Raw genomic sequence first — 12874 nt, forward strand, 5'->3', positions numbered from 1 at the left:
GTGTCCACAGCTCAACGTTTCATGCATGAATTATGAAAGCTTCTCAGGATTTTATTCCTGGGTTTTTATTGCACTTTCTGCATGCCAAAGAAAACTAGAATTGAGGTTTCTCCTATTTGTGGCAGCCATTCATCAAGGTATTATCCTCACTTAAATGTGATGGAATTGGCTCCACCGTCCTGAATACCGTTCTATTACTTGCTGCAAGACACTAAATTTTACTCACATAATGGAACTAATCTGCACAAAATATGGTTTTTGTTACAAAACCTGCAAGTGTAACATAAATCCATTGATTTATGTCCAAAAAAGTTAGTGCACATGAAGTATTTTCAAGAAAGTCTCAGTGATAGTTTATTGTAGTTTAAATACAGCCAGCGATGCATAATGTCCAGTTTAGTAGACAAATGATTGTTCGTAATTACATAACATACACATCAAAAACATAAAATCAATACTTGGAAATACTTAGACCCTGAATAGTCAAAGTCTCGATGCTTCGATGGGCGGAGCCTGATTCGACTGTCAATCTCACAGTCGAAGCTTCGCAGTGAAACAAGGATCACACCATTTAGGCGATATGGGGGTGCTCAACATCTGATTTTACATAGAACTACCAGTTTTTTTACCAGTAAGTTAATATACAGCCTATTACGATATTTCAGTGTTTAATGATGTAAATAAACATGTAAAAAGAAAAAAACTTTTAGTAAATGTTTTTAAAGTGCGTGAATAAATTCAAATTGTAACCCTAACCCTGGTTCGTCAGTGCACATGACGTAGCGTGTGTGTGCGCAGTGGCAGAAGAGGAACACTTGCTGAAGAGAAGGAGCTCCAGCTTTACTGGTGTTGTGCCGAGTTTTCCGCACCTCGCGGGACTTTCGGATAATTTATCACCATTGATGAACCACATAAAGAATATTATAATTTCTATACAGCCGCTACTTGAAATAAACCCATGAGGAACCACGACATGCATGCAGCTGTGCAGCACGGCAAAAACTGCACAAGACCGGAGAAGAGAGAGAGAGAGAGAGAGAGAGAGAGAGAGAGATCTTCAAAAGCCTCAGTGTAGCTGGAAATTTACTGTGTAAGTTGAATGAAAAGAGACTGCAGCTCTGCAGCTTTTCAAGATTAAAGCGGAAAATCCTTAGTCGGGCACAGCCCTATTGGAAAGTTTAACAATCGTATTACTCCTTAGTTGTTACCAAATTTGATTTACCTGCAGGGGTCTCCTATAATTGGAGGAACGGCAAGATTTACCGGAGCTGCACAGTGTTCTTGATCGGCCGTCGGCCATTTGGTTTTGACAAATTTAAGTTGCACTTACAACGGCTTACCAGAGGGTGGCAGTGTGTGGCATAACACACTAGCATCCACTGTAGTGGCTGATGTGCAACTTAGACTATCAGAACCGGCCCATACAGGTAAGCGGCTTTCGAAAAGCTGTCCACTGTAGTGACCACTATGCGTGAAAGGGTTAACAAACATGAAGCTGAATCCATCAGATGTTTCTACGGAGAAGATGACTTCAGACTAGAGCTGTCAGGATATCAGATTTTCACGACACGACACTTTATCTAACTGCGCTCTCGTTTCTTTGAAGCTGCCTGAATAAGCAGGAGACAGAAAATACTGTCAAGTCACGATAACGTAGCTACGACATTACCATAACCTAAATGTTTCCCGTGTCACAGCGAGCAAACTGCAACTTCCTCTCTCTACCGTAGAAAAATTTGCAGGATGATGGAGGCGAAGGGTGAACATGTTTGTGGTTTTGCCCCCTTCTGTGGTTAATGCTGACGGCGCCTCCTGCAGCCTGGGGGGTCGACCAACGCCCTGTATTTTTTTTGACCAAATCCGAAAATTGTGTGTGACCCTGTGACTGCGATGTCAGTGTGGGGGGGGTCACGTTACATGAGCCTCAAAGCGAGTAGCCTCCTGCGAGACAGGCTGCGTCATGAGGATTATTACATTAATACGAAATATTTTTGATGTTGTTCTTGAGTTACATTCGGGGGGCTAAAGTCAAAACCCGGAAAAATGACCTGGCAACACCAAGGGTGGAGACCAAACACAGAGCTAACAGAGAGAGAGAACAGAACATTGATCAGGTGACACCTCTGATTTCAGTTTTACGCTGATCAGAGAAACTGATTATTGCTTCAAACTAATCATTTGAGTGTTTTAGACGTGTGATTGGTGCACAGAGCATTTCTTCACAGCAGTTTTAAGAACAGAAACTGATGTTCCTGGTATGTGTTGACCTGCAGGGCTCTGGGCTGCCTCCTCTACGAGATGTGCTCCCTGACTCACGCCTTCCAGGGTCCCAACTTCCTGTCTGTGCTGATGAAGATCGTGGAAGGAGAAACCCCGGCGCTGCCCGCCGGATACTCTCAGGACCTGAACTCTGTCATGCAGAGGTGAGGGGGAGACAACACTGGCTTCACTGTGAAGCCGCTGAGGGTTTGTTTTAGTCAGACAACTCACAAGGAACTGAATTATTAATATGCAAATAAAGAAAGCAAACACTGAGCTCAACACAGGCAGGAAAAAACTTTTCCTCAGAGGAAGCTGGGCTGACAGATGGGCTGAATCCAAATGTCTACCCTCTGGATTATTGGCTTCAGTCACACGTTACTACGATATCCGCAGAGTCACGCCGCCAGGATGGCTAACAGCAGATGTCTTTAAAAACAAACACCAGACTGCAGCCTATGAACAGTGAGCCGTTCTCATCTCAGGGCGTCATATACAGACGATTTGAGAAAGGATGACAAAGCGTAGTTATTTGACGTAAGAGGTAACCTTCGGCGCGTGTATGAGACGCCTCCAGGCGCGTCTATATATGACGCCTGGGGCGGGCGAAAACACTGGTAGCTACTTAGCGCTTCCGGTTGCTAAGTTGCAAGCTAGCTCTTAACATTCCAGCGGCCCGCCCACAGGCCGTCAGGTCCTGCTATGTTAACTTCATACTCATATGTTCATACCGTTTGAAAGCTAAAATCCTCGTGATTCGACCAATGCAAACATTTCAAGATACAGTCACCACAGCGGGTCCAATCAGCGCCTCTGTCAGACCAACCAGGACAAGCAAAAGTGACGTGACTCTGAAGCCTCACAGTAACTTAATCCACCGATCGATTATATTCCAACAAAACGGTTGTTACGCTGTCAAAGGTCCAGACGATCCAATCCAGTAGCAGTCGTGGCTCGTATGTCATTATAACGCCGATTTGAATGTAAACAACTACGATAGCTTGTATTCACACTTCCTGTAGCCAGTAAAATTCTGCAAATAACGATATCCAGCTTTAAGTAGGAAGTTCATGATCTAGCAGCAAAAAAGCACGTCTGTGTTGAGCTGCGGAGCGATGCGGCAGCAGCCGCCTCCGCCACGGGGCGGAGCTGTTTTAGAAAAAATGCGCTAAGACAGACACTCAGACAAATAATATTTTTTCATGGTATTGCTATGAAATTTAAACTTGGACAGGGTAAGGCTTTATGCTGCTACAGTGTTTCCCAGCTGTAGCTGAGCATTTGTAAGCAAACATTTTCAAGCAGAAATGAAAAATCTATTAGTTTTAGTGTGTTTAAACTTAGATTAATCAATCCCAGTAGCTCTTACAGTCATTCTGACTTTTTGGGTTAGACACTCCAGAGTGTTGTCTTTCAGAGAAGCCCAAAACCAGGCAGATACTCCAAATGGTTCAAGAACTACATTCAATTTACTCTGGATCTGCCTTGAAGAGGCGTTTTGCATGAATTTTACAGGAAGAGGTTAACCGTCACATAAGTTCGTGCCTAAACCTAAGTCAGGAAATAAATGCACTAGCAAACAGCTGCGTCTCATACGGACGCTGGAGGTTACCTTTTGTGTCAAATAACTACGCTTTGTCACGCTACAGTGTATAACCTACATGGGTAGACTGATTGTTGTCACGTCAATATATTTATAAAGCTCATTTAAAACCGATGTGGACAAAGTGCCAAAAAACAGACCAATCAAATAAAACATACAACAATAAATAGACACAAACAAGACGGGTAAGCACAATTGTCCCTGAGCTGACTCGAGCGCCAAAGAATAAAAACACGTTTTAAAACCTAAAAGTCTCAGTGGTTGGGGATCACTTAATAATAATGTGAAGTTTATTCCACAGTCTTGGGGCCACAATCGAAAAGGACCCTTTGTTTTCATCCAAGACTGAAAGGCCTGGATTAGGAAATCTGAAATATCCAATGGAGCCAATCGACGTAACGCCTTAAAAATAATCAACAGCACCTTAAAATCCTCTGTGTTGACTGGTAACCAGTGGAGAGAGGCCAATATCGGGAAGATGCATCTGGAGCTCACAGAAAGTGTGAAGTCCGGGAACCTGCATGTCCAATAATGTCAAAACAAGAGTTTGTTGTTTTTGGCGGAGTTCCTCCTGGAGTCTTGTTGTCACTGTGAGATCGAGGTTGGGCAACCAGCTGGAGACGCTGCACAGAAGCAGTGAGCGAAATGGTTCCAGCATCTAACTCGCCCTTAACCCCAAACCGTGGTTTTTACGTGACATACAGATTAAACAAACAAGACATAACATGTTGCTAACACTGATGTGCTGTGTTTTGTCTCTCTTTGAACCAGGATGCTGCAGAAACCACCAGCATCCAGACCGTCAGCTGCAGAACTCCTCAAGACCAAGTTCATGGAGGGACACATGAAGGTTGAACATTTTTATTTATTTTAATAGGGACTGACACAACTTACATAGATGAAATGAAAACAGCACTCCAATGTCTGTATCATAGGGTCCCCAGAAGGGCTGTATGGAAATAAAACACTGAAACTGTGAGGGGGAGGGGAAAGTACGCAAACTAACATCTGTTAGGGTCTGCTATTGTACACAGGAAACGGAGAAGGTAAATTAAAGGTTTATTTAAACAAATGGTGACAACAAAACTAAACAAGGGATATCCAGGTGTACGTATGTATGAGCAGAAGACCTGCTGAAACACAGGAGCTATTAAAAATGGAGTTTCTAATCTCGTCTCATCTCAATCTCGTGACCCTTCTAGTGAGTCTTGTCTCTTCTCTAAGTTTCTCGTCACACCCCTATTAAATATCTAACTATGTCTTGAACGTCTAACACCTTCCACTTTGTTGCTTGTTAGACTCAGTCTGGACTAGGGGTGGGAGAAAAAATCGATTCTTAGATGCATCGTGATGCGGACGTGGATTATGATCGATTAATGTCTAAAAATGGATTATTTAAACGCTAACAAAATGTTGACGGAACGCAAAAGGCGGAACTCAGCAGTGTTCCCCCTGTGTTCGGCACACCGCTGCTGCAGAATGAATAACCACCCTGCTTAAATGTCACATAATCATTGATATCAATGTGCAAGTGATGATTTTAACTCGCGGGCGATCTGTGCGAGCGCGGTGACATGTGTGAGGCCGAGCGAATGAGAGAGAGAGAGCTGCAGAACGTGACGGTGAAAGTTAGCGGAGGAAAAATATTAGCAGTAACTTTCAGTCTGGTATAAAATGTGCAGCAGAGGTCGCTGTGTGTCCGTTAATAAAAGTCTGTAGTTTCCCTAATAACTGGAAAAGTGAAGGTTGTTAGCGCGAGCTAACATCTCCCCTGGTCTCAGCGTCGCAGCCCCCACCCTCTGGACCTTCATCCCCACAGAGTCTGGACTAAAAACCCAGCTCTTTACCAAGGCATTCAGTCCTGAATGACTTTTTGTTGTTCTGTAACTATGTGGAAAGCGTCCTTGGGTCCCGTGAAAGGTGCTAAAAATATTGATTTATTTGTGCAACGTTAGCTAAATTAGTAATGTAGTAATATTAATTATCAGCTGTATGTCAGTACTAACTAATCTGCTAGTCAAGGGTTGAAAACATCAGGCACAAGCTGAGACTAAACTGGTGTGCAGCTCTGTCCTGGACACATACTGAACATCCTGATAATAATGTTTCAGCTGGCTGTTGAAGAAATGAGGGACCGTGGGGCTGAGATTAATAAAGTCAACTGGGGATGCAAACTAGTCCTTTTAAGCTAACTAGGAGATGTTTCTTCTGGATTTTAATGCGCAAATTAAATGCTTAGTAATTATTCAGAGATCCTGTATAGAAAACATGATGCATCAAGATGCATCGATAATCGTTTTATCATCGAATCGCAGCCCTCTGAATCGGAATCGAATCGTGAGGTGCCCAGAGATTCCCACCCCTAGTCTGGACAGACAGATCAGAATTCATGCGACTCTGACTTCACTCCAGAGCGGCTGTTAGACGGAGCCGCGGTGAACGCAAAAGCTCCACAAAAAGCCAGAATACACATGTGGCTCTCTTTCTTCCCTACCTCGCTATCATCTGCTCACAAACAACAACACTGGAACCAGATGTGCACGGAAGCTGCTGAGAAGCTCCAGTGAAGATAATCAACACTGTAATCCCAAAAACTAAAAAGCTAATTTATTAAAAGCAGTTAACGCTGAGCTCCTCCTGCGGGTAAACGGCGTCGCTGTCAGAGCAGAATCCAGACCGACTACGGGGGTTTATTTGTCCAAAAGCTGCAGCGCTGCTCCCGGCTCTGAGGACATCTCAGCGAGTACCGCCGTTTGGTCCAAGAGCTGAGGTTGGACGAAGCCCTGTTCCAGGATAGTAACCGTTGCTACGGTGTGGTATTTGTCCCGCCCCTCTTCTTCTGTGATTGGACAGCTGGGTAAAAAGTGAGTGACGAGCGCTAAGTTGCAAATTTTTCAGCTCTTGGTGACGGAAAAAAACGCTCAGTGCCTCGTCACGCTGCTGGCGCTCCCGTTGCCATGAAGTGAAAAAAAGAGGCCGGCGTCAGAAAAAAACGCTTTGGTGGAAACGGGCCCTTAGTGAGATGGTGAGGTTTTTAATAAGGCAGTCAGGCTATAATGATCATGTGACCGGGCGTAGATTTGACACGTGGCTGTTAAATGAATACACGATGGCGTCCAAAGAACGTGCTTATTAAACACCTGGTGGCTCTAAAAGCAGGTGACTTATGAGCCAAATTTGTGTTTCATGTGGCTTTTGCAGTGTGTGCATCTGGAGCACACACACACACACACACACACACACACACACACAGCCTATTACCCATTAAGCTGCAGCAGGAAATGACTCATATTCATGCATTTTCTCTCGTTCTCGCAAACGTAGTAACAGATAAGGTGAGGACTGTGTGTGTTTCAGCAGGATATTGTTGTCACACAGTTTGTCATAAATCACAGCTGCAGGCCTGATCCTTGTCCCGGTGAATACGCGGGGCACCCAAAGAGCGATAACACATTTCTAAACTCGGTTGCCATGGTTTCTCCTGAAATATGGTTCTGCTGATAGCATGCATTTCTGCACCGTGGCACTATGGGATATCAAAGCAGAGAAGGGTTTCAAGCTGTGGCTCTTCAGCTCAGAGAAAAACCCAGCAGGAGGCAGAGAGATCCTCAGTGAGAGCCCCCACAGGTTCAATGTGTTACCATATACCACCTTTGTTCATGTGTACATGGGGTGGTGATGGGAGACCTGAGTTCGATTCCCACTGTGACACATCCACCATGTGTCCCTGAGCAAGACACTTAACCCCTCGTTGCTCCAGAGGCGTGTGACCTCTGACATGTGCAGCAGCTGTAAGTCGCTTCAGCTAAATGAATAAATGTAAATGACTTGTGATGAAAGTCTGCTGGAAAATGGTGACATGTGTAACTCTTTTTGCTAAACCTACAAATGGAAAAACACTTTTTTATGACCGGAGCTTCCATCCCACCCACCTTCCACTCCGGTGGAAACGAGGGGGAGGAGTTTGTTGTGTACGTAGAGGAGCTGCTTTATTTGACTTTAGTGACTTAACATAACGTCGGCCAGCAAACAACATGTAAACACATTAAAATGAAAAATCTGAACAATACTTCCTGTCTGACTATTTCCTGCGCTAACTTTATCTGACGGCTTCAGTTACTTTATGAATTAGGAATTTTATGCGTGTGTTACACCCATAGAGTGCAGGTTGACTCGAGTCATACAATACATTTACTCTGAAAGAATAAATGAAGTACACGGTGGAGAGTTGGCCGGTCCTCAGTGGTTTTACTTACATCTTGTTGGAACTGCCAAATGAACTTCGTTGGAACAAACAAATGACAAAATTAAAAAATAACAGTATAATACAAAAATCACAATATATCAAAATACAATAACTGTACATTCCCTAAATATCTTCATTTTAAATCAGTTAGATAACAGACTCACAATAAACATAGAATAGACTATTAACAATGAGGGTTCAGGATCTGCCTCTAACGGTCTTCATTCTGTTAGCTAAACGTTTGGATGTAACAAAATCAAACAAAGAAAATGTCAACTACAAAACAAGACAATAAATCCTAAACATACATACGTATCAGTGGAGTCAGGCAAACGTTACATCTGACTCCCTTCCACAGGTGAAACTGGACTCATCGTAACTGGCAAGCTATGCCGACTCGTCCCAATAGCCCAAATAACTAATATTACCATTTATAAACGGTACACTAAATAGATCTCGATTATGTGACATTTACCCACCTGAAAGAATAAAGGAAGTACACGGTGGCGAGTTGGCTGGTGCTCAGTGAACTGAAGAAGGCAGCGCCGCCCGCAGCTGAGACAGCCACAGTGATCGCCCCTTTCACTGCAAATACAACTGTGAAAAAAACTGTAAACATGCAAATAAAGTGCATACCTATAAAATAACACAGAAGTAAGAGGGCAGTTTCCTATAAATACCCTTTATGTCGCGCTCTTGTTATAAATGGAACGATCCGTCAGTAACCGTACGTCTCTGTTTACAGAACATGAAGGACAGGTTTGTCTTTGTGTCGTCAGATGGAAAGAAAGACGCTGAACTCATCGCCAAGAACATGTAAGACTCTCCTCTCCTTATCATCATACCCCTATTTACATTCTCCTATTTATTTTCCTCTCCTCTACATTCCCTTTCTTCTTCTTCCTCTCCTTTTATCGCTGCACCTCCTCCTGTTGTGTTTTCTCCCCTCTTGTTTTCCTTCTTCTTGTCCCTTTCACAATGATCTTTCTTCTTCCTTCTTTTATTCATTATAACTCTTCATTATCCATGTTTATTCATCCTCCTCTTCATCTTCTCTCTGTCCTCTCCTCTGGCTGTTACTCCTCCTCCTCTGTCTCTCCTCCACTTTGCATTTCTTCATCTGCTTCCTCTGTTTTGTTCCTCCTCCCCATCACATCTCGGTGGTCTTCCTCTCCCTCATTTTTCCTCTCCTTGTCTTCCTCATCCTTCATCACCTCTGGCTGTGCTCTTAATAATCCTCTCCCTGCTACTTTTGCTCATCTTTGCCCATTATTTCTTCTTCTTCCTCCACCATCCCACACTATAATTTTCCTCTTCTTCTTCCTCCTCTTCGTCATACTTCTTTGTAGGGCTGCACGATTTGGAGAAAGTCATATTGCGACTTGATTTTAATGGGAAAAAATGTCTACTTGCTTGAATATTAAGGAAAATGCACAAAATAATGACTGTTGTAATGTGTTTTTGAACAAAGTTAAGTGATAAACAATATTTATACCAATAACTAGTAAAACAGAAGTAAGGGAGCGTGTTGATCTACGCTAGAAGGAGCAAATATTGGCATCCTCACTCCACTGCAGAGACACTATCCACAGAGGAGGAACTAGTACACATCAGTGTATCAGTATAGTATTATAACATTAAAGAAAGAGTAGCCTATAATGTTCAGTTAATAGTACACAGTAAGAATAACAGTAATAGCCTATATTAATTACTATATTCATTAGAAGTTCATATGATTGTGTACTATTTTACCACTGGATGAATATTAAATTTAGATACAGCTGTTTCATTTCTGTGGGGTTTTATTTTATTTATTTATTTAAACTTTGTGCAAGAAAAAGGCTCAACATCGGTCTCTAATTTGTTGATGCTAAGGACTAACTTGTCAATAATCATATTGTTCATCATTTGAAAGTTTGCTGTAGTACGTCAAACCTTTTTTAATGGCTGTGATTGGTCGGTTGACGAAAAGTTGAACTTAACACTAGAACCGCGGGTCAAACGAACGGGTCAAATTTACACGCGGCTGTTTTTTGATTGTACGTATCTTTTTTTCAATATAATATTCAAGTCCCCCAGTCTCTGACTTTTCCTAAAAGTGTGTTATATAGCGCCCCCTATTGTTAAAATATATCAATATAAAGCCAGATTTAAAAAATGGGCATTTATACCTATAAGTGCCAGCGGGTCATGTTAGCGCTGTTCATGTCACGCGTTTAGATAACCATTCTATGTTGCTATTGGCAACGCCTTTCCCACTACAGGCATTACAGTTGCTCAGCACAGAGAGCGAAGGAGAGTGTGATGGGGGGGCTGAGCGACGTGTCCTGGGTTGACTCTGCATCTGAAGGGTCATTATCTGACAGCTGATCCACTTGAATGAAGTAAACATGCATAAAAGCCGCTGCTCATAGCTTTTGTGTTGCTACATGATCATCAGAACTAATGCTGCAGTAGCTTAGTTTTTTGATTTTTGACTCTTTGATCATTAGGCCTATACATTTTTCCGTTGGGTAAAAATCTACTATGAATTTTGGAATTGATGATAATCATTTTTTTTTCGAATAAATAGCCTACTTTTATTTGGACTTTCAAACTTTTGTAGCTATGTATGCCCGATGAATTCTGAAAAAATAAGCAGAACAATAAAAACTAGCCGACATTATGAGGCTATTATTATTACCGCCTATAAAACACTACAACAGTCAGTCTTTTTTGTAAATTGTATGCTGCATTGAAATTCAAGCTGTGTTTAGAATATAACTAGGCTATAACATCTATAACAGCGGCGAGTGGATGACATCAAAAGAGCCGCCGTGTGTGCGCAGCGCAGGCGAACGACCTGCACGGTGAAGACAATGAATAAAATAGAATAAACATTGTGTAAATGCCTGAAATATGGGGATGGTGTTTATAGGAAATGCACAGCCAATGTGCTAAATGTTTCCCAAAGTGTGTTGGAGCAACATGTAGCAGAAATAATCATAAAATCACGGCATTTTTATAGCAGGTAAATTTTACCCGCTATGGCGGTTATAGGTATACAACGAACCCTGGCGGTTCTAGTGTTAAAGGCACGTCGGCTTAATGAAACGTTGAACAACAAAAGGCACTGTTACAGCATTAAAACGTTAAATGGCAGCGAGCCGAACACAAACTTTCCTTATCTTCTCCCATTTTTCTGTCTGACCGCTTCAGACCTTCTCTGTTTTATTAAATCGTACACTTTTTTGCGGTTATGTAATCGCACATGACAACATCGCCATTGCAATTAGATAAATCGTGCAGCCCTACTTCTTTGCCTCAGCCCTCTTAAGAACACACTCTCTATTACTTCTGAACACACACTCTTCAGTGAGTAGCTGTGTTGAATTGTTAACCAACTCAAACCACGCAGGTCGGTTTCAACAACACACAGGAAACTACAGTTTCTCTGTTTTGGCGGCGGCCCTGTTGGCAGACTTTAGGAGAGGAAGAAGAATATACAGAGGTGGAGGAAGGACTCAGATCTAGTAAGAAGTAAAAGCACCAATACCAGAATGTAAAAATACTCTATTACAAGTAAAATCCTTGCATTCGTAATTTTACTTAAGTAAAAGTATATAAATATATTTAGCAAAATGTAGCCTCCTTAAATATCAGTTGTAAAAGTACTCGTTCAGCAGTAGAGTTACTGATTATACATCATTAGAATCTTAGTACTGATAATTTCACTATTGTAGCTGCTCGAGGTGGAGCTAGTTTTACTACTTTATACACAGTCAGCTAGTTCAGTCCAGTGGTTCTCAACATAGGGGTCCTGAGATGATTCATGGGAGAGGAAAGAAACGAAGGAAAAAAGCTCGGATTCATGAATTAGCATTACTGGTTTAGAGTTTTTTTTTCTAATCTGTGCGTTTTATTTGTTAAATATTTGATCTTTTCCCTCTTTGGGCCTCAAACTATTTAAATGAAATCTTCTGAGATGAAGGAGAGTAGAAGTATAAAATTGTACTTTAGTACAGTACTTGGCTGAATCAGAGACATTTTAGAGGAGACACGCTACTCAGTCACATTCTCAATACAACTCTATGGGGAAAGCCCATAACTGTAAAGATGGCGGTTATCCTGCCCCTACCGCTAGAAAGCCAATCGTCTGCTTTTAACAGCAATTTTTATCAGATTTTCCTGCTGATTCTGTTCATGTAGTTTTTATGTCTCGGTGACCAGAGAAAGTGCAGCTCTGGCTCTCTGCCCATTCATTCAGATAGCAGTCTGGTCTTGTTAGTCCGAAATAGCGGCCTGGAGGCGTTGCCAAGATGGTCGGCCGAGTGGCAGGACTTGCCCAAAAGGACTTTGGCTAAATACACTTAGTTGCTGCAATTTGATTGGACCGTTCCAGATGACTGACAGGTGTGTATGTGTGTGGTTGTCTGCAGGCAGACGAAGGTTCACCTGCAGACGCTGAGAGAGAAGTCGGAGGTGGAGAAGATGACGCCCAGAGAGAGAATGAGGCTCCGCAAACTGCAGGCTGCTGACGAGAAGGCCGGGAGACTCAGGTAACACACACACATTAATAGACTCTGTTCTGACCTGGTTTCTATCGGTTCCTCTCCACTGGGACCAAACAGGAACTGGGAAACGACTAAAGCCAATGCTGAAGAACCTGCGTCCTCTCTAACAGCCAGCAGGGGGCGACGTAAACCTGCGTCCTCTCTAGAAGCCAGCAGGGGGCGACTTAAACCTGCGTCCTCTCCAGCAGCCAGCAGGGGGCGACTTAAACCTGC

The 12874-nt window shown here is 42.7% G+C and overlaps 1 protein-coding gene across 2 annotated transcripts in view; it reads left to right on the forward strand.

The window, feature by feature from the left end:
* Positions 1-12874, forward strand: part of nek11 (NIMA-related kinase 11) — a 110561-nt gene that overhangs the window by 12499 nt on the left and 85188 nt on the right. For both annotated transcript variants that reach the window (XM_046043798.1, XM_046043799.1), the window contains 4 exons: positions 2274-2423; positions 4634-4712; positions 8854-8924; positions 12527-12646. In XM_046043798.1, the coding sequence (XP_045899754.1) occupies positions 2274-2423; positions 4634-4712; positions 8854-8924; positions 12527-12646 (420 nt within the window). The remainder of the gene's footprint in view (positions 1-2273; positions 2424-4633; positions 4713-8853; positions 8925-12526; positions 12647-12874) is intronic.

This window comes from Micropterus dolomieu, linkage group LG03 (assembly GCF_021292245.1).
Source record: "Micropterus dolomieu isolate WLL.071019.BEF.003 ecotype Adirondacks linkage group LG03, ASM2129224v1, whole genome shotgun sequence".
Taxonomy (NCBI): Eukaryota; Metazoa; Chordata; class Actinopteri; order Centrarchiformes; family Centrarchidae; genus Micropterus; species Micropterus dolomieu.